Below are 23,615 nucleotides of genomic sequence, written 5' to 3' on the forward strand. Positions count from 1 at the left end.
AGCTTCACCTCGACCTGTTCAGCTCTTTCAAAGATTTTCGAAGGTTTTTAAATTGTATTTTTAAACAATATGGCTGCCGAATCACATGCCCGATGATGTCATCAAAAAAGTTTGTGTGGACCATTTTATCCTGAGATGACCCTTAAAAATTTTCATACTGATTGGATGTAGCGTTCTCCATATGCAATTATGACGTCATAACGAAGGCACCTATGACAGACTCATTCCCCAGAGGAGAGAGAGGGGTGTTATTAATTGCTCAGTCTTACCTCTCCCCATGAGTACTTGCTCGGTACCAAGTCTCCATTTTTTTTACTTGGTGGTTTCAGAGATACAGAGGTACAAAGTTTTTCCATTTTTCCAATACAGCTGCCACACCACATGACCCATGACGTCATAATTATCATGAAAACATTCTACACGAGTAGTCAACATATGGTCAAAATTGTCTCAATCCGACAAGTGGTTGCGGAGAAAAACATGAAAGTTCTGTGCGAACAAACAAAAACAAGCATACAAACACAAATGCAATGCCCTCTCGTTTGGCACGGTAATAATGCATTAAAATTAACTTCTTCAGTTCTTCCTTGAAGAGAGAAAATAAAACATTTCCCCACGGGAACAGCATTATGTCAAACAAAGCATTACGTTCGGAAGAAACTGCCTCGATGTTAAGAGATGCTTCTTCCCCGACCACAATTTCAGTGGGAATTTCACAATCACCGAAAATCACAACCAACAAAATAGAGGAGGCAAGAAAAATGTAGAGAAACCAAAATGGAGAACGTTTTCTCCCAAACCTGCATTGATTGGCAATTTAACCACAATTGTGATCTCACACAATTGTGAGAGGAGGGAGGGTAGAGAGGAGAGAGTGTAGGGAGGAGGGAGGAGAGAGAGGGAAGAGAGGGAAGAGAGGAGGGAGAGGAGAGAGGTTAGGGAGGGGGGAGGAGAGAGAGGAAAGAGAGGGTGGAGAGGAGGGAGGGTAGAGAGGAGGGAAAGAAGGGAGGGAAGAGAGAGAGAGGAAAGAGAGGGTGGAGAGGAGGGAGGGTAGAGAGGAGGGAAAGAAGGGAGGGAAGAGAGGGTAGAGAAGAAGGAGGAGAGAGAGGGTAGAGAAGAAGGAGGAGAGAGAGGGTAGAGAAGAAGGAGGAGAGAGAGGGTAGAGAAGAAGGAGGAGAGAGAGGGTAGAGAAGAAGGAGGAGAGAGAGGGTAGAAAGAAGGGAGGGAAGAGAGGGTAGAGAAGAAGGAGGCGAGAGAGGGCTGAGAGAAACAAGGGATGGGAGAGGGTAGAGAGGAGGGAGGAATGGGAGAGTGGGCAGAGAGGAGGGTGGGGAGAGAGGGTAGAGACGGCAGAGAGGAGGGTGGGGAGAGAGGGTAGAGAGGAGGGTGGGGAGAGAGGGCAGAGAGGAGGGTGGGGAGAGAGGGTAGAGAGAGAGAGGGAGAGGAGGGATGGGGAAGAGAGAGGAGGGATGGGGCAGAGAGGGGCAGAGAAAAAAAAAAATTGTAAAAGCTTCCATGGTCTTGTGAGGAGTGCCAGTCAGAATGCAATGTTGTTCTTCATAAACGCTGAGAATGTGCTGAAGTAATGATTCACTCCCTTGATCTGTGTAACTGTCTGTACTTCCAAGCACTGTGGGACCTTGAAGGGCTGCTTGTGCTCTTTTCTGATTGTCTGTACTTGGGTCTTGCTGACTGGAACCAACATTGTTTCGACTCTGTTCCACTCCTTCCTAAATTAAAAGCTATTTCTCTTTTATCCGGGTTGGTTCAATCATTCCCCCCCCCCCACTCATCCCAGCTTCTATATGTATAAGGCTTGGATTCGGGCATTTTAAAAAGTTTTAGTGATGGAGATTTTTCCTGTATCTGTGCACGCAAGTTATGTATTGTTATTAAAGATTCTCCTTTGCATGCTGAACCCGAGCAGAAATCGAGTTCATTTGTACCACACATCATTCAGACAAGTCGCAGCCTCTTCCCTCTCTTCAGACATTGATAGAATCACAAGCTGCTAAAAGACATGGAACATGTCCTTCAATTCTGGCAAATCTACATCTGCTATTCAAAACTCCGTCGCTGTTGGTCTCTGTTGGTCTCTCCTCATTAAGAAGTTCAGCGACTGAAACTTTTGGGTCTCACTATCAGCTGTGATCTTTCTTGGAGAAACCATATTTCTGAGATGGCCTCAATAGCCAGTTGGCCTTCAAAGGGAGAGTGGGCATCCTCCATTGTGCAAACTACTTCCCGAGTCCACCTGAACTGTTATCCAACAAGGCCTCCTTCAGAAGCATGATGAAGTTTTTTTCATCAATGATCTCTCGGACTCTCTGGAAAATCCTCTATTTCTCTTTGCCGATGACTCCACCCTCTGCCGTACCATCTGTCATCCCTCAGACCGGCAAGCAGCAGCTTCTTCGCTCACTGCAGATCTGGATAAAATCACAAACTGGTCCAACACGTGGAACATGTCTTTCAATCCAGACAAATCTCACACTCTCACTATGTCTCTTCGAAAGGACCGTTTACAAAACCCCCCCATCCACTTTCTCAACAATCCTCTGGAAGAAGTCTTTTCTTTCAAGCTTCTGGGTCTCACTATCTGCCATGACCTTTCCTGGGAAAGTCACATTTCCAACCTTGCCTCAAAAGCCAGTCGCCGACTGGGAATCCTCCGTCGTGCAAAGTCCTTCCTCGGCCCTCTTGAGCTCCTGACCACTTACAAAGCTTTTGTCCGTAGCCTGATGGAGTACTGCTCTCCCCTCTGGGCTGGTGCTCCTGCCTCCCACCTTTCTCAACTTCACGCTGTCGAAACCAGGGCTTTTAAGTTCATTGGCATCTCCCGCAATGAAGCTGAGTCTTTGGGCCTCTCACTCAATCACCGCAGGTTGGTCGGTGGTCTTTCTGTCTTCTACCGACTCCTCTCCAGCCTTGCCCCCCCTGCTCTCTCTGCGATTTGTCCCCACCACATTTCCACAGGGCGCTCAAGGTCCGCCAACAACCCCCTTCTGGTAAAACTACCAAAATCACGAATCACTGCTCATCTTCACTCTTTCATTCCTCTTTTTTCCCGCCTTTGGAATAAACTTCCTCACTCTATTCTTTCCCATTCTTCCCTCCAGGCTTTCAAAACAGCTGTTCACCACCACCTCTTATCTTCCCCCATCCAAATTCTCGATCTTTTCTACCCCCGATAATCCACCCAAGCCCACTTCCTTCAATTCTCCTGCTTTCCTTCCTGAAAGTCCCTTTAATGTCCATCTTCCCCTCGCCATGTTCCCCGTCCCATCCCCATCCCTCTCCCTTCCACATTTCACCTGTGTCTGTTCCCCAATGTTTTGTCCCTTCCACTCCCGCCCCTTGTCTCATGCCTCACTGCTGTGAGTTGTGTGTTAGCTCTCATACGAGCCTCGACCAAGGTATACAAAAAAAAAAAAAAAAGAAAAAAAAAAGTGCTGCTCTCCCCTCTGGGTAGACACCCCTTCCTCACATCTTGATCAGCTTGACAATGAGAAAACCAAGGCCTTCAAGATTATTGGAATCTCCAGCAATGAAGTTCAGTCAATGGACCGATCACTTCCACATCACAGAAAGGTTCGTGTTATCTTTTTTGTCTCCTGCCTCCTTACTGGTCTTTCACACACTACTCTTTCCATGCTTCCTCCCTTCCATCCACCCCCAGAGGTTTCTGCATGGAACACACTGTCCACTTGCAAACCCCTTCTCGTGAAACTCCCAAAAATCCAGAATCACTTGTCCAATCCACACTTTCATTCCTGTCTGTGGATAAAACTTCCACCTTCTTTTCAATTAGTGGGGCAGATAACAGCCATTTTTGAGAGGATCGTGCAAATGATGATACAAGCATCAAATTTGGCACATTTGCTCTCCAGGGGATTCTAATCAAATCTGCTTGATTGGCCATTTGAAAATGCAAATTTTGCAAAAAATAAAAATAAAAATAAAAATAAAAATAAAAATAAAAATAAAAATAAAAATAAAAAACTTCAAAAAAGTCAAGATCACGAATCAATGTTGGATGCTTGCTGAGATTGGTGAATGTTTCAGAAACATCATCAAAGACGTTCCAAGTCTGCCATGCAGTTTTCTTCCCTTTACCGCAGAAGGCAGACACGACGTCACATCCAGTGAACGCATGGAAGCATGGGATCCCTCTTGCTTTCTCAGGCCCTATTGCAGAAACTACCTCATGGACTGGAATCCATCGTGCCTTGGCTCCTTGGCCAAAGGCAATCCACATGTTCTCAAGACCTTGTTCCTGTAAGGATGGCAGTACAGATATAGCTATGACTAGTACATCCATGTCATTGCCTTAGTGATAATGGACTTGCTACCATCAGTCGTTGCATCCCTGGCATGCACAAATATTCGAGTGTCAGCGTCTTCATGACAACATGGAGATAGAGCATCCAGTGACTTCCTTGTGTTGCTAATGGCATCTTCTCCTTTTGTGACAATGACTATGCTTGTCATCTGTGCTTCACACATCTTTTCTGCAAGGAAGTGAAACAGCTCAGTCTTGTTGCTGTCATCTCGAATAAAGCTTCTCCAGTTACTTGGGGACTTACTGGTTCCTGTCACTCTTCTTCTGATTCCTTGCCCCCTTTTCGACCTTGCCTCGGACTTCAGACTTTACTTCTTGTACACATCAAACACTACGTCCACCCTCTCGTACCTGGCACCATTGGATTTAACCTTTGGGATGATGTCTTCTTTAGCATAGTCATCAAATATCTTTGAAGTGCGTGGAGGTCGGGCATTGATAAGTGCTGAGCCATCAATAATGACTGCATCTCCCCTTGGTTCTCTGTCTGTGATGTTCACTTGCGCTTCAAGAATTTCAGCCAGCTGTGACTTCAAATTTTTGGAATTTTTTTTTTCAAATTTTTAAAAATTTGGATTTTCAAATGGCCAATTGGGCAGATTTAATCAGAAAGCCCTACAGAACAGAAATGCCAAATTTGATGTTTGTATCATAATTTGCACGATTTTTCTTCTATCGACTACACTAAATCTCATTCTCCCCTCAAGTCTTCAAGACAGCTGTTCACCACCATCTGAGATCCTCCATCAAACCATGATTTTTGCACCCCAAATGACCCCATTACAAAGCAATCTCTTTTTCCAGGTCATTGTAATTTTTTCCCTTTCTTCCTCTTCTCTTGACATATTACTTTTCTGTTTCATCACCGCTTTCCCCTTCCTCTTCTTCTGTTGTTTCATTCAACTTGTGTGCAGCTTGTTCACCCCGATGTGTCCTACCGCACCCCCGACCCCTTAATCTCATTTCCACTTCTACTCTGCTGTTATTGTATCCCCCTTTCTGCTCTTGGTCTTTCACAACCCTCTATCATGTGTCCAAAAAAACAAAAAAAATTGGCACCAAACAAACACAGATCCCATCAGAAGTGAAAATCATACAACTCACCATTCAACTGGTCGCTTTGCTCTTCTTCCAGACCAAAGGAGTCCACATCCTCTATTTTTATCTGTAGAATCTCAGGAAATCCTTCCAACTCCTCAACCTTCATGTCACACTCAAGCACAGTCGGCTGTTCAGATTCCAGCTGCACACGACAGGAATCCTTCAATCAGCCAACTTGAGTGTGCAGTACAGGGTGGGTGAACCTTTAAAGAAGAAGTAAACGCACCACTCTTCCTGATGTTTGCTCCACCCCGAGTACCTTGATCCCACACAGTATCTACATGTGAACTACCTCTGTACTCGAGACCTTATCCTTTGCCAAAATCAGTTCCAGCACCTCAAACGTTCACCACACAAACACACACCTTTTGACATCCCCCCCAAAATAAACTGCACATGTTGCAGGTTCTTAAGACAATTCTGTTATTGTATTCCATGTTGATGTAAATTTTGATTTGGCCACATATAAAACATGCAAAAGTTTCGATTTCCATCTAAAATCTGAGTCGTGTTCAACAGTTTTGAAAGTAGATGGTATTCATAGAATACTTACCCAGCACAGTTAACGGTTTTGGAGATAAAGAGGTGCAAGGGTGGGGGCGGGTGAGGATGAGGATGGGGGTGGGGGTGGAAGTGAGGGTGAGGATGGGGGTGGAGGTGAGGAGAAGGGGGTGAGGGTGAGGGGTGATAATGACGCGGAGGAGAGTGAGGATGAGGATGAAGTGAGGGGTGAGGGTGGTGGTGAGTGTGAGGTAAACAAAGTAGATCCACCCTTTACCTTCTCACACGATTCGTCCTCCTGACGAGTCTACTTAAGATTTGATAATTAACTTCCGAACACATTGACCACAAACACACAGAGACACACAAACACTAAATTGAGTATTTTAATATGACAGGACCTCCACTGATCCACCATTGTGATCCATGAGGCCCACAAATGACTAAAACCTCCACTGGTCACTTAACGGTCCGAAAAACATGAACATCGCGGGTCACGTCACGTGGTTACCCTTGGTGATCGCTGATATCTCGGGGAGAAACATGTTATAATCTATAACACTAGTTTAATGTTACTCACGAAAATGTTTAAAAACCAGAAATGTTCACAACACAAAACTTCCTCAACTCACAACTCGCTTCGGGAAATGTTTCGTTCTCTGTTCGAGTCCCGAGAACACGGATCCACGGATCATCCACACCCGGCTCTTCTTCTTATCTAACCCTTTTTTCATGAAATGTCTCGAATCCTTCTGGATCGTTATCTCATCCTCACTAACGTGTATTATCAGCCGAGAATCTTATTTAAATAATTCCACATAAAAATATCTAACGGAACAAAAAACGAGAAAAAGAAGGTTCGACAAGCCAAGCTAGTAGATACACACCCTTGGTAATTGAAGGGACGCCACAGCAAGGTAGTAGTAGTCGTAGTAGTAGTAGTAGTAGTAGTAGTAGTAGTAGTAGTAGTAGTAGTAGTAGTAGTAGTAGTAGTAGTAGTAGTAGTAGTAGTGCTTTTGTTTGAACTGCCACAGTTCCATTTAATGTCGCTCACTCTCCTCATCCCTGCAAGTCCACGGTCAGGACTGAAAGGGGTAAGGTGGAGCATTTTCGATAGAAAGCACCAAGAAAAAATGGGGGTGGGGAGAAGAAAGAACAAATTACCAAAATAACACATTTATATGAATTAGAGCAAAGTGCCTTGAGGAGAGAAACTACAAAGTACCTTGTAGAGCGATACTACAAAGTACCTTGTGGAGCGATACTACAAAGAACCTTGTAGAGCGATACTACAAAGTACCTTGTGGAGCGATACTACAAAGAACCTTGTAGAGCGATACTACAAAGTACCTTGTAGAGCGATACTACAAAGTACCTTGTGGAGCGATACTACAAAGTACCTTGTGGAGCGATACTACAAAGAACCTTGTAGAGCGATACTACAAAGTACCTTGTGGAGCGATACTACAAAGAACCTTGTGGAGCGATACTACAAAGAACCTTGTGGAGCGATACTACAAAGTACCTTGTGGAGCGATACTACAAAGTACCTTGTGGAGCGATACTACAAAGAACCTTGTGGAGCGATACTACAAAGAACCTTGTGGAGCGATACTACAAAGTACCTTGTGGAGCGATACTACAAAGTACCTTGTGGAGCGATACTACAAAGAACCTTGTAGAGCGATACTACAAAGTACCTTGTGGAGCGATACTACAAAGTACCTTGTGGAGCGATACTACAAAGAACCTTGTGGAGCGATACTACAAAGAACCTTGTGGAGCGATACTACAAAGTACCTTGTGGAGCGATACTACAAAGTACCTTGTGGAGCGATACTACAAAGAACCTTGTAGAGCGATACTACAAAGTACCTTGTGGAGCGATACTACAAAGTACCTTGTGGAGCGATACTACAAAGTACCTTGTGGAGCGATACTACAAAGAACCTTGTAGAGCGATACTACAAAGTACCTTGTGGAGCGATACTACAAAGAACCTTGTGGAGCGATACTACAAAGAACCTTGTGGAGCGATACTACAAAGTACCTTGTGGAGCGATACTACAAAGTACCTTGTGGAGCGATACTACAAAGAACCTTGTGGAGCGATACTACAAAGTACCTTGTGGAGCGATACTACAAAGTACCTTGTGGAGCGATACTACAAAGTACCTTGTGGAGAGATACTACAAAGTACCTTGTGGAGCGATACTACAAAGTACCTTGTGGAGCGATACTACAAAGAACCTTGTGGAGAGATACTACAAAGTGTCTTTGGAGAGATTTTACAAAGTACTTTGTGGAGAGATACTACAAAGTGTCTTGTGGAGAGATACTACAAAGTGTCTTGTGGAGAGATACTACAAAGTACCTTGTGGAGAGATACTACAAAGTACCTTGTGGAGAGATACTACAAAGTGTCTTTGGAGAGATTTTACAAAGTACTTTGTGGAGAGATACTACAAAGTGTCTTGTGGAGAGATACTACAAAGTGTCTTGTGGAGAGAAACTACAAAGTACCTTGTAGAGCGATACTACAAAGTACCTTGTGGAGCGATACTACAAAGAACCTTGTAGAGCGATACTACAAAGTACCTTGTGGAGCGATACTACAAAGAACCTTGTGGAGCGATACTACAAAGAACCTTGTGGAGCGATACTACAAAGTACCTTGTGGAGCGATACTACAAAGTACCTTGTGGAGCGATACTACAAAGAACCTTGTAGAGCGATACTACAAAGTACCTTGTGGAGCGATACTACAAAGTACCTTGTGGAGCGATACTACAAAGTACCTTGTGGAGCGATACTACAAAGAACCTTGTAGAGCGATACTACAAAGTACCTTGTGGAGCGATACTACAAAGAACCTTGTGGAGCGATACTACAAAGAACCTTGTGGAGCGATACTACAAAGTACCTTGTGGAGCGATACTACAAAGTACCTTGTGGAGCGATACTACAAAGAACCTTGTGGAGCGATACTACAAAGTACCTTGTGGAGCAATACTACAAAGTACCTTGTGGAGCGATACTACAAAGTACCTTGTGGAGCGATACTACAAAGTACCTTGTGGAGCGATACTACAAAGTACCTTGTGGAGAGATACTACAAAGAACCTTGTGGAGAGATACTACAAAGTGTCTTTGGAGAGATTTTACAAAGTACTTTGTGGAGAGATACTACAAAGTGTCTTGTGGAGAGATACTACAAAGTGTCTTGTGGAGAGATACTACAAAGTACCTTGTGGAGAGATACAACAAAGTACCTTGTGGAGAGATACTACAAAGTACCTTGTGGAGAGATACTACAAAGTACCTTGTGGAGAGATACTACAAAGTACCTTGTGGAGAGATACTACAAAGTACCTTGTGGAGAGATACTACAAAGTACCTTGTGGAGAGATACTACAAAGTACCTTGTGGAGAGATACAACAAAGTACCTTGTGGAGAGATACTACAAAGTACCTTGTGGAGAGATACTACAAAGTACCTTGTGGAGAGATACTACAAAGTGTCTTGTGGAGAAATAGTACAAAGTACCTTGTCATACCTGCCAACCTTTTTGGAATGAAAATTGGTAGATTTTTGCGCGACCCAGGAGCATGCCCCCCACGGAACATTTTTGAAAAAATGGTGCACTCTCCTGCATTTTAGACCACTTTCTAGCCTCAATAAAATCAACTATTTACCACAGCAAAATCTGGCCTCCTTGTCAAATTTATTATGTCACATTTTGTTTCATGTCGTGTCGAGGACGCGGGTTCCATCCAAGTCAAATTTGTGGCCAAATTGCAGGCCAAATTGTGGCCAAACAAAATCTGGCCTACTTGTCACATTTTCATTAAGGGCGTGCTTTTGACAGCGTTCGCTCGTTTTAATGTGAGTGGCAATATCTCTGTATCCGCTGTGAGACACAGATATATCAGTCCAGCACAGCTCACAGAACGTGTGCTTCGTACCTTTCCGCGATACCTTGATCCACGAATGTTCTTTTGTCCAATCGTCCTTGAAAACATTGTCATACCGCAAAGGTGGCTTTTTCTTTTCAGGCGTGTCCATTGTGATTGCTGTGAAAGCATCCACACGAAAAATGGCTTTGTTGTTGTCCACTCGACCGTGCGACGCTCGCGACACCAGGCGGTTACGCGCGTCTGCTATCACTAAACTAAGGGCGGATAATCAGATTTAACGATAGCAGACGCGTGTAACGGTGTAGACGCGCGCATAGACGACGGAAAAACGTAAACTGCAAGGAACTGTACAGTATCGTATTCTGTAACTCGGATTAAAAAAAATTTTCCCTGAATTTTAAAAACCGGTAGATTAAGCATGTAAAATCGATAGCCGGTAGATAGCCTCGAAAATCGGTCGTCTCCCGGCTAAATCGGTAGGGTTGGCAGGTATGCCTTGTGGAGCGATACTACAAAGTACCTTGTGGAGAGATAATACAAAGTGCTTCGTTTATGCTCCAACGTTCCTTGAAATTTTGAACATTGTTACCGTTACCATATTCTGCCGCCTTATATTCTGAAGGCAGTGAAGATGAGCAGTGATTCGTGATTTTGGTAGTTTTACCAGAAGGGGGTTGTTGGCGGACCTTGAGCGCCCTGTGGAAATGTGGTGGGGACAAATCGCAGAGAGAGAGCAGGGGGGGCAAGGCTGGAGAGGAGTCGGTAGAAGACAGAAAGACCACCGACCAACCTGCGGTGATTGAGTGAGAGGCCCAAAGACTCAGCTTCATTGCGGGAGATGCCGATGATCTTAAATGCCCTGGTTTCGACAGCGTGAAGCCGAGAAAGGTGGGAGGCAGGAGCACCAGCCCAGAGGGGAGAGCAGTACTCCATCAGGCTATGGACAAAAGCTTTGTAAGTGGTCAGGAGCTCAAGAGGGCCGAGGAAGGACTTTGCACGACGGAGGATTCCCAGTCGGCGACTGGCTTTTGAGGCGAGGTTGGAAATGTGACTTTCCCAGGAAAGGTCATGGCAGATAGTGAGACCCAGAAGCTTGAAAGAAAGGACTTCTTCCAGAGGATTGTTGAAAAAGTGGATGGGGGGGTTTTCTAAACGGTCCTTTCGAAGAGACATAGTGAGAGTGTGAGATTTGTCTGGATTGAAAGACATGTTCCACGTGTTGGACCAGTTTGTGATTTTATCCAGATCTGCAGTGAGCGAAGAAGCTGCTGCTTGCCGGTCTGAGGGATGACAGATGGTACGGCAGAGGGTGGAGTCGTCGGCAAAGAGAAATAGAGGATTTTCCAGAGAGTCCGAGAGATCATTGATGAAAACCAGAAAAAGAACAGGGCCCAGAACGCTACATTGAGGAACTCCAGCCTGCACAGGAAGAGGGGATGAAAGAACTCCATTTAGGGCCACACGTTGACTGCGACAGGAGAGGAAGTCTGCGAGCCATGAGTGGAGATGGCCTTGAATACCATGGGAAGAGAGTTTGGTGAGTAGTGCAGGGTGCCAGACTGTGTCAAAAGCACGTGATATGTCCAGGGATACGGCTCGGATTTCCTGTCTGGCATTGAGGACCTCCATCCATTGATGGGAGAGCAGAAGCAGCATATCCAGGGTAGAGTGACCTGGTCTGAAACCAAATTGATGATTGGAAATCAAGCCATTGGAGAAGAGGAAGGATTTCATGTCTGAAGCGATGATGGATTCCATAACCTTGCTGATGATTGGGAGAAGGCTGATTGGTCTGTAGTTACAGGGATCTGTTTTTGCACCTTTTTTATGCAGGGCAGTGATGTTAGCAGATTTCCAAGCAGATGGCAGATGACCTTGGGCAAATGAGAGGGTGAATAGAACAGAGAGAGGGTGAGCAAGAGCAGAAGAGCAGGCTTTGAGGACACGTGGGCTGATGCCGTCTGGACCGGTTGCAGAATCTGACTCGAGGTTTGAAAGCAAGCTCTCCACCTTGTCAGGAGAAAAGGATACAGAGTCCAGGGACAGTTGGGTGCGACTGGGTAAAGTGGGTAGAGATAGTGATGGGTTTGGGACACAAGATTTAGCTGCAAACACCGAGTTTAGACATTCAGCTTTATCACGTGTGGAATCAGCAGTGCGGCCATTTGAGGTAAGGGAGGGGATGGAAGGGGAACATACACCAGAAACAGATTTGATTAAACGCCACCAGGATTTTGAGGAGGGAGAGAGGTTTGAGAGTTCAGACTTGAGATGAGAAAGATGTTGTTTTCTGGCTCTCCTGAGGGTAGATACACACTTGTTCCGAGCTTTGTGGAAAGAACTGAGATTGCCCTCAGTTGGGTTTGCTTTCCATGAGGCAAAGGCAAGTTGTTTCAGGACAACTGCCTCGCCACAAGCTTCAGTAAACCAAGGGCGGGAGGAAGGGTAAGACAACTGAACACGAGAGGGGATAAATCTGTGCATGAGGGAGAGCAAGTTTCTTTGAAAGAATTCCCAGGATGAGTTGATGTTTGAGAAAGTAGTGATAGGAGACCAGTCTGTAAGTTTGATGGCTGCTCGGAGACCCTGCCAGTCGGCTTGAGTGAAATGCCAGACTCGACGGCGGTGAGGTGGTTCTCTGATAACAGCCAGAGAGATGTCCACTTTAACAAGGACATGGTCAGAAGAACCAATTGGAGCGAAGGAAGAGCAGCAGATATTGTCAGGGAAATTTGTCAAAATCAGATCCAGAAGAGATGGAGTACCATTGGTTGAGATCCGGGTCGGGAAGTTGACCGATTGAGTCAGTCCCAATGAGTCGCAGAAAGCTTTTGCTGAGGTGCCATGGCAGGTGAGAGAGGTACCCACACCTAGCCAACTGGCGTGATGACAATTGAAGTCACCACATAAGAGGAAGAGAGAGTTTGGATGAGAAGATAGAAGATGGTCCATGTTTTCGGATAGTGAGGTGTAGATGGAATCATCACTGTTCGGTGGACGGTACAGTACACATATAAACATGAGGTGGGAGTGGAGGGGAAGCCGAAGCCAGAGGTATTCCTGGGGGTGTGGGGGAGTGAGAGCAGTGCATGGAGAGTGAGGAATAGAGTCTTTGATGAAGAGAGCAACACCTCCACCAGGACGAGGCTCAGGTCTGTCATACCGTAAGAGGGAGTAACCAGGGAGAGATACTTGGGAGTCAGACACATCTTGGGAGAGGAAAGTTTCTGTTAGGCAGATAATGTCTGGTTTGTCAGTGGCAACCTGTATGGAAAGATCTGAAAGGTTTGAGCGAAGGCCCCGGATATTTGAGGTCCACACTTTTAATGAAGAGGTAGGGGAGGAAGCTTTGGGTGCAGGAGGTGGAGGGGGAGGGTAGGACAAGGGACGAGGGGGGGGAGGTAAGGAGGGTTGCTGAAAGAGTGTGGGGTATTGCAGAATAGCGAGGGGAGGGGGCCGAATGAGGAGGAGAAAAGGCTCTGTGGTGCTGGGGGGAGAGGGGGACAAGAGAAAAGGAAGAAGGCAGTTGAGGATTTGAAGAGGTGGAGTGAAGAGATGGAGGTGAGAGGGCAGTGGAGGGAGGCAGGTTGGTGGATGAGAGGGGGGAACTTAGAGAAGGAAGAGTGAGGGGGATGAAAGGTGGGAGAAAGGTGAGGGGGGAATTTTTGAGAGAGGTGAGAGGGAGAAGAGTGGGATAGTTGCTTTGAGAGTGAGAGTGAGGGGTGAGGGGGGTGAGTTGGCACTGAAGTTGGAAAAAAAGAATGGTTGATGGAAAGCGAGCATCCATGGCAAACAGTGGTTTTTAAAAGTTTTAGGTCAGAGATGCGATTTAACACAATTCTTGATGGATGCAATGAAGGCGAATTCAGAGCATGGAGAGAAGAAGCGCTGTAATAGTTGGATTTTTTAGGCAAGGAATGAAGGAGAGGTCGAAATGAGAGCAGTCTGTTAAAATAGCAGAAGAGTAGTGCATTGTGAAACAGTAAAGAGTACCACATGTGTGAGAGAGGAAGATGAAGCATTATAAGATCGTTTTTGTTGTTAATATTAATGTATGAGAGAGTTCAACAGATTAGGTCATGGAAGTGTAAAAAAAAAAATCGAGGAAGAAGACGAGGAGGAAGTTAAGAGGAAGAAGAAGAAGCAGACTCGGAAGAAGGTGAGCGTGTTGTTGTTGGGTTTTTCTTTTCTTTTCTTTTCTTTTCTTTCTTTTGAGATAAGAAAGAGATTAGTTGGGAGAATGGGGGATGTTTGGAAAGTGGGGAGGATGAAAATTGAAGGTAATGGGGAGGATAGAAATTGAAGGTAATGGGGAGAAAAAACAAACAAACAAACAAAAAAAACGATCGAACACCGAGTGGAACCAGTAGGCCTCAAGCCTAGGCCTAGGCCTCAAACACCAGGTAAGAACCAGGTAACCAAGTTTGATGCTCACAAAATAGCACGATTTTTGAAACAAAACCGAACTAGGAACACAGTAACATGTAGGTGAGAAAATTAAACAGTTAAAACGGGACAAATAACAACCGGAAACTTAACGTTGAGAACGTCAGCAGGGAGCCCCGAGGGAGACCTCTCGCCGCTCCAAAACCGGAACCAGAACTATTCCCCTTGTGGAGAGATACTACAAAGTACCTTGTGGAGAGATACTACAAAGTACCTTGTGGAGAGAAACTACAAAGAACCTTGTGGAGAGATAGTACAAAGTGCCTTGAGGAGAGATACCACAAAGTACCTTGTGGAGCGATACTACAAAGTACCTTGTGGAGCGATACTACAAAGTTCCTTGTGGAGAGATACTACAAAGTACCTTGTGGAGAGATACTACAAAGTACCTTGTGGAGAGATACTACAAAGTACCTTGTGGAGAGATACTACAAAGAACCTTGTGGAGAGATACTACAAAGTACCTTGTGGAGAGATACTACAAAGTACCTTGTGGAGAGATACTACAAAGTACCTTGTGGAGAGATACTACAAAGTACCTTGTGGAGAGATACTACAAAGTACCTTGTGGATAAATACGACAAAGTATCTTGTGGAGAGATAATACAAAGTGCTTCGTTTATGCTCCAACGTTCCTTGAAATTTTGAACATTGTTTCCGTTACCATATTCTGCCGCCTTATATTCTGAGACGATGCGTGAGCGTACCAAGCCTTTCAGGCCCACAGCACTGTGTTCCATCACATTTCTCTCTATTTTTTCCTTCCTTGTGTTACATGTTGCCATTTTTACACAAGTTAAAATAAAGTTGACAAGGAGATCTCGTGACTTTCTCTGCTTCTGAACTGGGTGTCTGATGATGAAGAATGTTGGTGAGAAGTGAAGCCAGAAACACAAATGTAGTGGAGCGGAGCGAATTCAGGAGCAGCAGGAATATGTTCTTCCTTGACAGCCCACAGAAGGACATTTTATCTGCGTCAGGGGGCCAACCCAAGCTGTGTACGTGTGAATGCTGAGGGTGCTCGCAATGTCGTGGTTCGATTTTAAGGTCCATGAAGTTGCTGCTGGACATCTGTAAAGTTCCGTCACCCTCATTGGGATTCTCTGGGTATGCCAAACAATCAGGAGACAAAGACATTTTAACCTCTTGGAGTATCCTTGAGGGGATTTTAATTGTCTGTCGGCCCTTTTCGCTGCGAGTTTCTCTGATGGGAGAAGGTCTCTCTTCCTATTATTCAGAAGATCTCCCATTGTGGATGTATTACCAGTCAAGAGCTTCCTTCTTAACGAGCATGAAGCCAGGGTTGGACATGGCAGAAGATGGTTGAGAAAGAGTGGTTCTTCAAACAGGTCTTTGCTTGGAGAAGAATGTGTTCTTTTTATGTCGGCAACATGTCAAGCCCTCAGCATTTCCTGATAAAAGAGAGGCAATGTCGAACTTGACAGGTTGTGTGAAGTAATGGTAAAAAACAGCCTTTCGTACTCAAGATTTAACACTTTGCTGAAAAAGTACGATGCCAGTGAGCACCATTGCAGTGCAGGATTCATATACAGGAAGCGTTGAATGGTCTTCAGCCTGGATGTGTGGTAGTGGCTTCGAAGGCAGGGAAAAGACTGTCCATCTTCATCCAAGGGCAAGCTAAGAATGCCCAAGGAATCCCAGTATTTGCCATTCCAAAAGTAGTCCAAAACTTCCTCTGCATCTCAACCAGAAACTCCTCTGGAATGTTTCTGCAAGAGATCTTAAACATCATCTTTGGAATGATAAACTGTTTAATGAGGAGTGTTTTCCCTCTCAGTGACAGGACTTTCAGCAGCCCACTCCAGTCTCTCAACTTCGCTTCTATCTTGTCCCCTAAAGTGTTCGAGTTGACAAGTGGTGAGCACCCACTTGAAGTGGATAAATGCATCCCTAAGTATTTTAGCTCAATGCGACTCCAGGTCTATTCCTGAAAAGGTGTTGGGAACTCTATGATCGGCATTGGACCAATCAGAAGCCCAGGAATTTTTCTCCAATTTATTGTCGCAGATGATGCTGTTGAGTAGACCCACTGAGAACAGTAAATGGCTTGCATGTCCCTTGCACTGCTGGCAAAAATAAGGACGTCATCTGCGTATGCAGAAAGTATGAGGGAGAGCGTGTTGTTTGGTACAACAATGCCAGTTTGCCTTCACCTCATCAAACAAAGGAAGGGATCACTGCACAGGGAATAGAGTTGGCCGGACAAGGGACATCCTTGTCTTATTCCTCTTTCGAATGGAAAGGAGGTGAGCATTGACTTTAACTCAGCATTCTGCCGACATGTACAACGTCTGGATCATGCTTTATCTCCTCCCCCACCCAAAACTTAGCAGGGTCTCAAAGAGGTAATCATGCTTCATTTGGTCAAACGCTTTCTCTTGATCCAAGGAAAGGAATCCAACTTGAGTCCGAGTCTTGTCTGCACACAGTGTTACATCTTTGACTGGGATATGTTGTCATATATTGTTCTGCCAGGAATGGTGTATGACTGGTCAGGACTAACTAATTTTGGTAACACCAGTCCCAGACGATTTGACAACATTTTTGCCATGATTTTGTAGTCCAGCACAACAGAGACACTGACTGATAGTTCCTTATGTCTCTCAAGACACCCTCCTTAGGAATTAAAGCCAAGGTTGCTCACCTCCAAGACGGTGGCATTTGGACTGCATCACATGCTTCCTGAGCTACACTGAGGTAGTCAAGTCCAATCAAATCCCATACTTTGGTGTAAAATTCACAAGACAAGCCATCCACTCCAGGGGACTTATCCAATGACAGGCTATGCAGAGCAATTGTTAATTCTTCCAGAGAAAATGGAGCTCCTAGTCGCTCTCTATATTCTGGAGTCGCTTCGGGGAGGCCGTTCCACAAAGTGGCACAAGCATTCGTATCCACCTTCTTTCCTGAGTAGAATTGCGCATAAAAACCTCCAATTAGTTAATGAACACGCTCAGGATCATTGAACAAGGAGCCATTTTCTGCCAGAACACAGGATATCGTCCTAAGTCGACATTTGCACTTTTCCAAAGCTTTGAGATAACTCAGGGCACATTCATCCTCAATAACAAAACTGCAACCAAGAGCGAACAAATGCTCCTCGTGCCTTCATATGACTACATGCTTTGAGGGTGATCTTTTCCTCAAAAGCACACAATTCAGCAGGGGTGAGCGTTGTCATGTGACAATCAAGATGCAACAACTCCTCTTTGAGCTGAGCAATTTCTACTCCAATTGCTTTGGTCAATCCATCTGAGTATTCCTGGCATAACAATTTCAGCCATGATTTACTTACGTCCCATCAGAGTCCAAGTGTACAAAAATCTCTTTTTCTATCCCTCCAGGCTTGCCAAAACTTAAAGTTTTTAGCCACGTCGCGTTGCTGGCTCTCAGAGAGCTCCGCTTTGTTGTTGTTGTTGTTGTTGTTGTTGTTGTTGTTGTTGTTGTTGTTGTTGTTGTTGTTGTTGTTGTTGTTGTTGTTGTTCTTCTTCTTGTTCTGGTGAAGACAAAACCTTTAGGACGTTCCTCTTGGACACATTTGTCCTCGTTTTAACAAAGCCTCATCCTTGACTAAGGCATTATTGAGATGCCAAAACCCAGTGCCACACTTTGCCCCAACTTGGGAAAGCTTAATACAGGCCAGATTATAATCTGCAAAATGTGCAAATTTTATACCGGAGCAACTTGCATTCCTGCACCAATGGTGAGACAAGTAAAATCTGTCCAGCCGGGATTGCGAGATGTCACCAACCCTGATACTGCTGGAGGAAAATGATTTATCTGTGGGTGCTGCACACACCAAATGTCACTCAGGTTTCACCATGCTGCCACTTGTTGTAATACTCCAGCAGAAGGACTGTGCGGCTCTTCATCCACTCTATCTCAGGAGGGATTGAGAGTGCAATTAAAATCCCCTCCAAGAATCATACACTCCTCGTCAGGCAAGGTGAGCATATATCTCCACATGTGAACAAAGAACCACACCATTACAGCTCCTCTTCGTGGTGCATAAATGTTGACGAAGTTAACAACAAAATCTTCAAGCCTTAATTTCATGCAACAAGACTTTCACATGCAACAAACGACCCAAACTGACTTCATTTACAACAAGTATTTCAGGTTTCACACTTGATGAAAACAGGATAGCCACTCCACAAGATGTATCCGTGAGGTGACTGAAAAAAAACAAAAAAAAACAATCCTTGCCATTGATTTTTCCATCGGAAGGCAACCTCTTGGGTCGTGTGGGTCTCCTGTAGAAATGCTACTCCAAGTTTCTCCATTAAACAGAATGACAGCACTTGGTACATTGAAATGAATCTTTACACCCGTTAACATTCAGTGATCCCAGGCGAAAGCATAATGCCGTCATTTCATGTAATAAGAGTTATAGAAGGAGAAACACAGTCGAAGCCAACTCATGCTAAGCCCCAGAACTTAGCAACTTTGCAAGAAACTTCCTGACTTGGACTTGTTCAGCCGAACCTGAAGTCTTGCTTTTTTGTCCATCTCTCCTCAGGATATACAGGGAATGGACGAGTGTTTTGTAGTCTTTCCACTGCTTTAGAGCAGTTTCAAACTTTCTTCGGACTGTGCAAACTTTGCTCGAGGAACTCTACTATTTCATGGCCAGGAATATATGAATGATGCCCTGAGGGTAGTTCCGATTCAATGCCCTTTAATGATCCTTGATCCCCTTCCCAATCACCCATGCTCTCCTCATCTTCTCTGTCTGGGCGCTCATGGTCTCTCTTCTTTGGTACATCTGTACTGTATGACAAAGCTTCTACCTTGTCATCACTTAAAACTGACTTTGCACTTTCTCCTGTTGACACAGATGAACACTCCGTTGGTACTAACGCAGCAGTCCTTGCTTCAACGCTTGGCAAAGCTATAGGGATTGAATACGCTTTGATGGTAGGGATAGGGAGATCATCTGTTTGAGCTGCTGCGGTAGAACTGTGCTCGGCATCGCTGTCTACATCTACTGTGGACGTTGTGGCAGCACTCGAGACCTTGGTCAGTGCAGGTAATGCCTTCGTCACTTATAAGACCGGTACCTTCTGCCTGTCTGTCACAACAAGAAGGGGTTAGAGAGTGTCTTTTGATGCTTCAGTGGTGGTTCTTTCATGCAGAACTGCTGCCTTTGACGCATCAATCATTGAGTTTGATGAATTCTAATTTTAGTTGTTGTTGGTTTGTCTGGATGTCCTGTGTTAGCGACAGACGTCTGTTTCATTTGACTCTGACAGGTCAGGAGATGCCACATAATCATTCTTCATTACCGTGCCAGGTTTGTTCATAGATGACCCATCTTTCTGTTTACTCAACAGTTATTTGAGTGCATCTAGCAGCAAAAATTTCTCATGATCTGTGACTTCAGGAACAGCATCTTCCTCATCTTCCATTTGTCCCCAATTGGGACACAATTTCTCTCTCCTCCAAAACACTTGACCTTGCGGATCGCTTCAAGTCCTTGGCGGCTGCGTGTTCAACGTCAGTTCCATCAGCAGTCCCTTTGTGTTCTGGTTATGATTTTCTCTTCTGTGCTCTCTTCCCCTTCGCTTTCTGTTCACTCCTCAACAGGTCTTTGAGTGCATCTGGCAGCAAAAATTTCCCATGATATAAAAGTCCTTGGCGGCAAAAATTTAGAATTGTGGTAATTCCAACAAAAGCTCTACGACTACTACTACTACTACTACTACTACTACTACTACTACTACTACTACTACTACTACTACTACAACTACTACCTTTCTGTGGCTTCCCTTAAATTACCAAGGGGGTGTATCTTCGAGCTTGGCTTGTCGAACCTTCTTTTTCCTCGTTTTCTGCACAGTTAGATATTTTTCTGTAGAATGATTTAATAAGATTCTCGACTGATAATACACGTTAGTGGGGATGAGATAACGATCGAGAGGGAGTCGAGACATGTGATGTATAAAAGGTTTAGGGAAGAAGAAGAAGAGTCGAGAGGGTTGGCCTGAGCCTCTCCTCTTCGTTTCATTCTGAAAAGAGCATTCCCCAGGGAAGCTGATTAAGCCCAACACTCTTTAGTATTATGATAAATGATGTTGCCTCCATCTGCAAGCTCCATAGCAAGTTATTCCTGTTTGCTGACGACATTGCTATGTGGATTTGGTGTAAAAATCTTGCTACTTCGAGTAAAAAACTCCAGGGCGATATCCGGCTCATGGAGAAATGGGCCGAAGACTGGGGTTTTTAACTATCAACTGAGAAGTCCAAGTTTATCATATTGTTGCGAATTCGCGCCCGCCGGCGTGCGAGCGGCCACGTAACTCGAATCGCGGCACGTCGCCCACCGGACGGACAATTCCGTCGTGACCCTCTCAGACTAACGCCGGGAACTAGTCACGGGTGGGCCTTTCGGCCTCACCACGATCGTGCCAATCGGCCCCCCGCGTGGGATAGGGTTGTTCGCCAAATTCGACCGACCTAAGTACCCACACGGAGGGTAGACCGGGCGATCGCACCTCGCCGCAGGTCGCCCTCGGACACGGGCCACTTTAAGCGACCCGTTCCGTACTATCGGGATAACCGAGCGGTGTTATCGTCAACCTCGACGGTTCCGATTAATTATCGGGCGTATTTAGCCCACTACCAACCCTTTACGTGAAGTAAGATGGAGATTCAATTAAAGAAAAGACGAAGCGAAACGGGAAAAACAGTTCAACATGAGGCACATTTATTCCGCAGCACACGGATAGCACACATATACAATTACAACAATTATGCACCAAAAGCAATTGCAACAAAAGAAACACAATGCAGATCTACTACCGACTACGCGAGCACACGGCAACACTTACACAGTTTTACTTTACAGACGGCGCCGACAACACATATACTCAAAAGCAAAAGAAAAGGGGCCACCCTCTACGACAAGGGGGCAGACGTGGTCTGTGGGCGCGAGACCGGGTAGAGCCTACCCGTCTTGTGATGAGCCGCAAAATGGCGGCGGTGCCCCGACTCCGCGCTCTTCCGCGGGTTTCGTTGGCACTGCTTGGAATGGGGTGGGAACCGGGCCCCCTTTTCGCACTATCTCAGCGCAGGTGAAACAGGGGGGGGGTTGTTGATACTCTGGGGAAAGAGGATAGCTGGCTTGCTTGGGTCCCGCGACGAGCGACTCCACTGCGCCCTCGACCGCGTTCCCGGCTTCCCCTCTCAGCAACTCCCCGACAGACTCCGAACCCTGACAGACCGACTCTCCTCCAGACCCGTCTTGACTACTGCTGCCACACTCTGCCGCTGCCACACTTCGCCGCCGCCACACCTCTCCAACTCGCCCGAGCCCGAAACAGAAACTGACTGAATTCGCCCCGCGCTCGGCGCTTTATAGTGCGGCAGGAGAAACCATATGCAAATTTCCGGATCAGGATGAACTCGGGGGCAGAGCCACGCTCGCCCATTGGACGGAGGAAAAGTTGGCGTGAACCTCCCCTGATCCTCGAATTTGCATATATCGATTCTCCTCCGACGCGCCTGGAGGCGGGGCCAAATCGCCCCTCGCTTAATGATTGGACGGATCGGAAGTGGGCGTGAATCATTTCTGATCCGACTTCCCCTCGGAAAGGCCGCTCTTTGTACCCGCGGCTCAGCGCGCGTCCCGCACGAGGCCAGGACAGCCTGACGCTCGGCGTTCACAAGCGGCGCGGGAATGGCTGCAGAAGGAGGAGAGGTGAAGGTGGTGGAGGGCCTAAAGTGACGGTGATGGCCATGGCGACGCTTGGAATGGCGGTGATGCGATGGTTGCGAGAGCGAGTCGTGACGGTAAAGGTCGTGGCTGTTGGCGTTGTTGTTGTTGTGAAGCGACGTTGCGGTTGGTGGTTGTTGTGTGACAGCGGTTGAGACGTGGTTGGTTCAAAATAAAGATAGAACAGAAAAACGGCTATCTTAAAGGGTCGCAGCCCGAATGAATCAAATTTATTAACCCTAAACAACGGGTTTGGGCTAATTACACATGTACTTACAGAGATATCTCACCTACGGGACCTGAATGGTGGTTTGCGAATTTCCTCAACCACAACACTACTCCCTCCCCTTTTTACAGACTCGTCCCGAGTCGTCAAATTTTCGTGTGCCATCATGTGTAGTTCTCCCCTAGTACGTTTTACCTACGGATCCCTGAGTGCGACATTCATGGTATTAGTGTCCCCAAAATAAACAACCTGAGGGCTGAGTAACTACCTAAACAAACCCACTCACACGGACGACTTAAATAAAATTGCCGGCGCTAAGACAGACATGCCGGGGGCGCACTCATATTTACAGTACATCTTAACCTTAACTTACAAATTTTACACTAAACCATGGCCCAGGATCAATGAACTCTGCAAAAAGAAAGCAGTTAGCAGGGAGCCAGGCTGCTCGCATGCAGTCTCTGGCTCAAACAATGCAGCTGACAGGGAACGTGGCTGGCTGCTGACACGCAGTCCAAGGCCTCCCTTTTGAACTGAACGCAGTGAACCACAACGGTGCATGGGCTGCACAAACCCAGTCTCCGTGCGGCTACCCGCAAGGCAGTCCCTGCAGAACACTGATGCAAGCAACAAATTGTGCACGGGCTGCACAAACGCAGTCTCCGTGCCAGCTCAAGTGGCACACGCAATGAGCACAACGGACGGATGGATGGATGGATGGATGGATGGATGGATGGATGGATGGATGAATGGACGCAAACACGGTGCACGGGCCGCCACTGCAGGCCCGTGTTGTAGCTGGCAACAGGGCAGTTCTTGCAGCTTGCAAACTGTTGCTTTCTGATCCTGGCACACATGGCAATGAACAGGGGGGGGGGGGCAAAGCAAAATTGAATGGGGCTGGTGAACAGGGGCAGTAGGCATGGCATGGCAAAGGTGAGCAGGCAACCAGAGCCTGCAGAACAAGGCCATTGTAGGCAAACACAGCCGGCAGATGAACTGGCTGGCACAGGTCTTGAAGTAAACAGCTGCAGACGATCAGGCCGGCACAGGCCTTGCAGCAAAACAACAGCTGCCGATGAAGTGCGCCGGCGCAGGCTTTGCAGCAACACAGCCGGCAGATGAAGCTGGCCAGCCTTTGCCGTTCAGTGGAGGTTGGTGGAGGGAGTGCGGTGGTGCTGGCCACTCGGAAGGCGGGCTCGGACCTACCCTACGGTCTCCCTCCCAACCTATCGCCTTTGCCTGTCACTGTCCATACCCACTCCCTTAATTTGTAAAACCCAATTTAGCCCCAACTAATTTTTTTCTTTTTTTTATTTATTTTTACTTCCCCACTATAAATCGTC

The 23,615-nt window shown here is 46.0% G+C and overlaps 1 protein-coding gene across 7 annotated transcripts in view; it reads right to left on the reverse strand.

The window, feature by feature from the left end:
- Positions 1-6,750, reverse strand: part of LOC147009356 (uncharacterized) — a 37,069-nt gene extending 30,319 nt beyond the window's left edge. The window contains exons 1-3 of one of the 7 annotated variants that reach the window (XM_085861761.1): positions 6,577-6,750; positions 5,447-5,585; positions 270-369 (exon numbers count right to left, since the gene is read on the reverse strand). In XM_085861761.1, coding sequence (XP_085717887.1) covers positions 270-279 — 10 coding nt within the window. In that variant the 5' untranslated portion in view covers positions 280-369; positions 5,447-5,585; positions 6,577-6,750. Of the gene's footprint in view, positions 1-269; positions 370-5,446; positions 5,647-6,221; positions 6,402-6,524 lie in introns of those variants that run through there. The other 6 variants (XR_015052825.1, XM_085861760.1, XM_085861758.1 and 3 more) reach the window with 6 other exon arrangements.
- Positions 6,751-23,615: the final 16,865 nt, after the last annotated feature.

This window comes from Eptatretus burgeri, chromosome 17 (assembly GCF_056783735.1).
Source record: "Eptatretus burgeri isolate ZD-2024b chromosome 17, Ebu_testis_v1, whole genome shotgun sequence".
Lineage (NCBI taxonomy): Eukaryota > Metazoa > Chordata > Myxini > Myxiniformes > Myxinidae > Eptatretus > Eptatretus burgeri.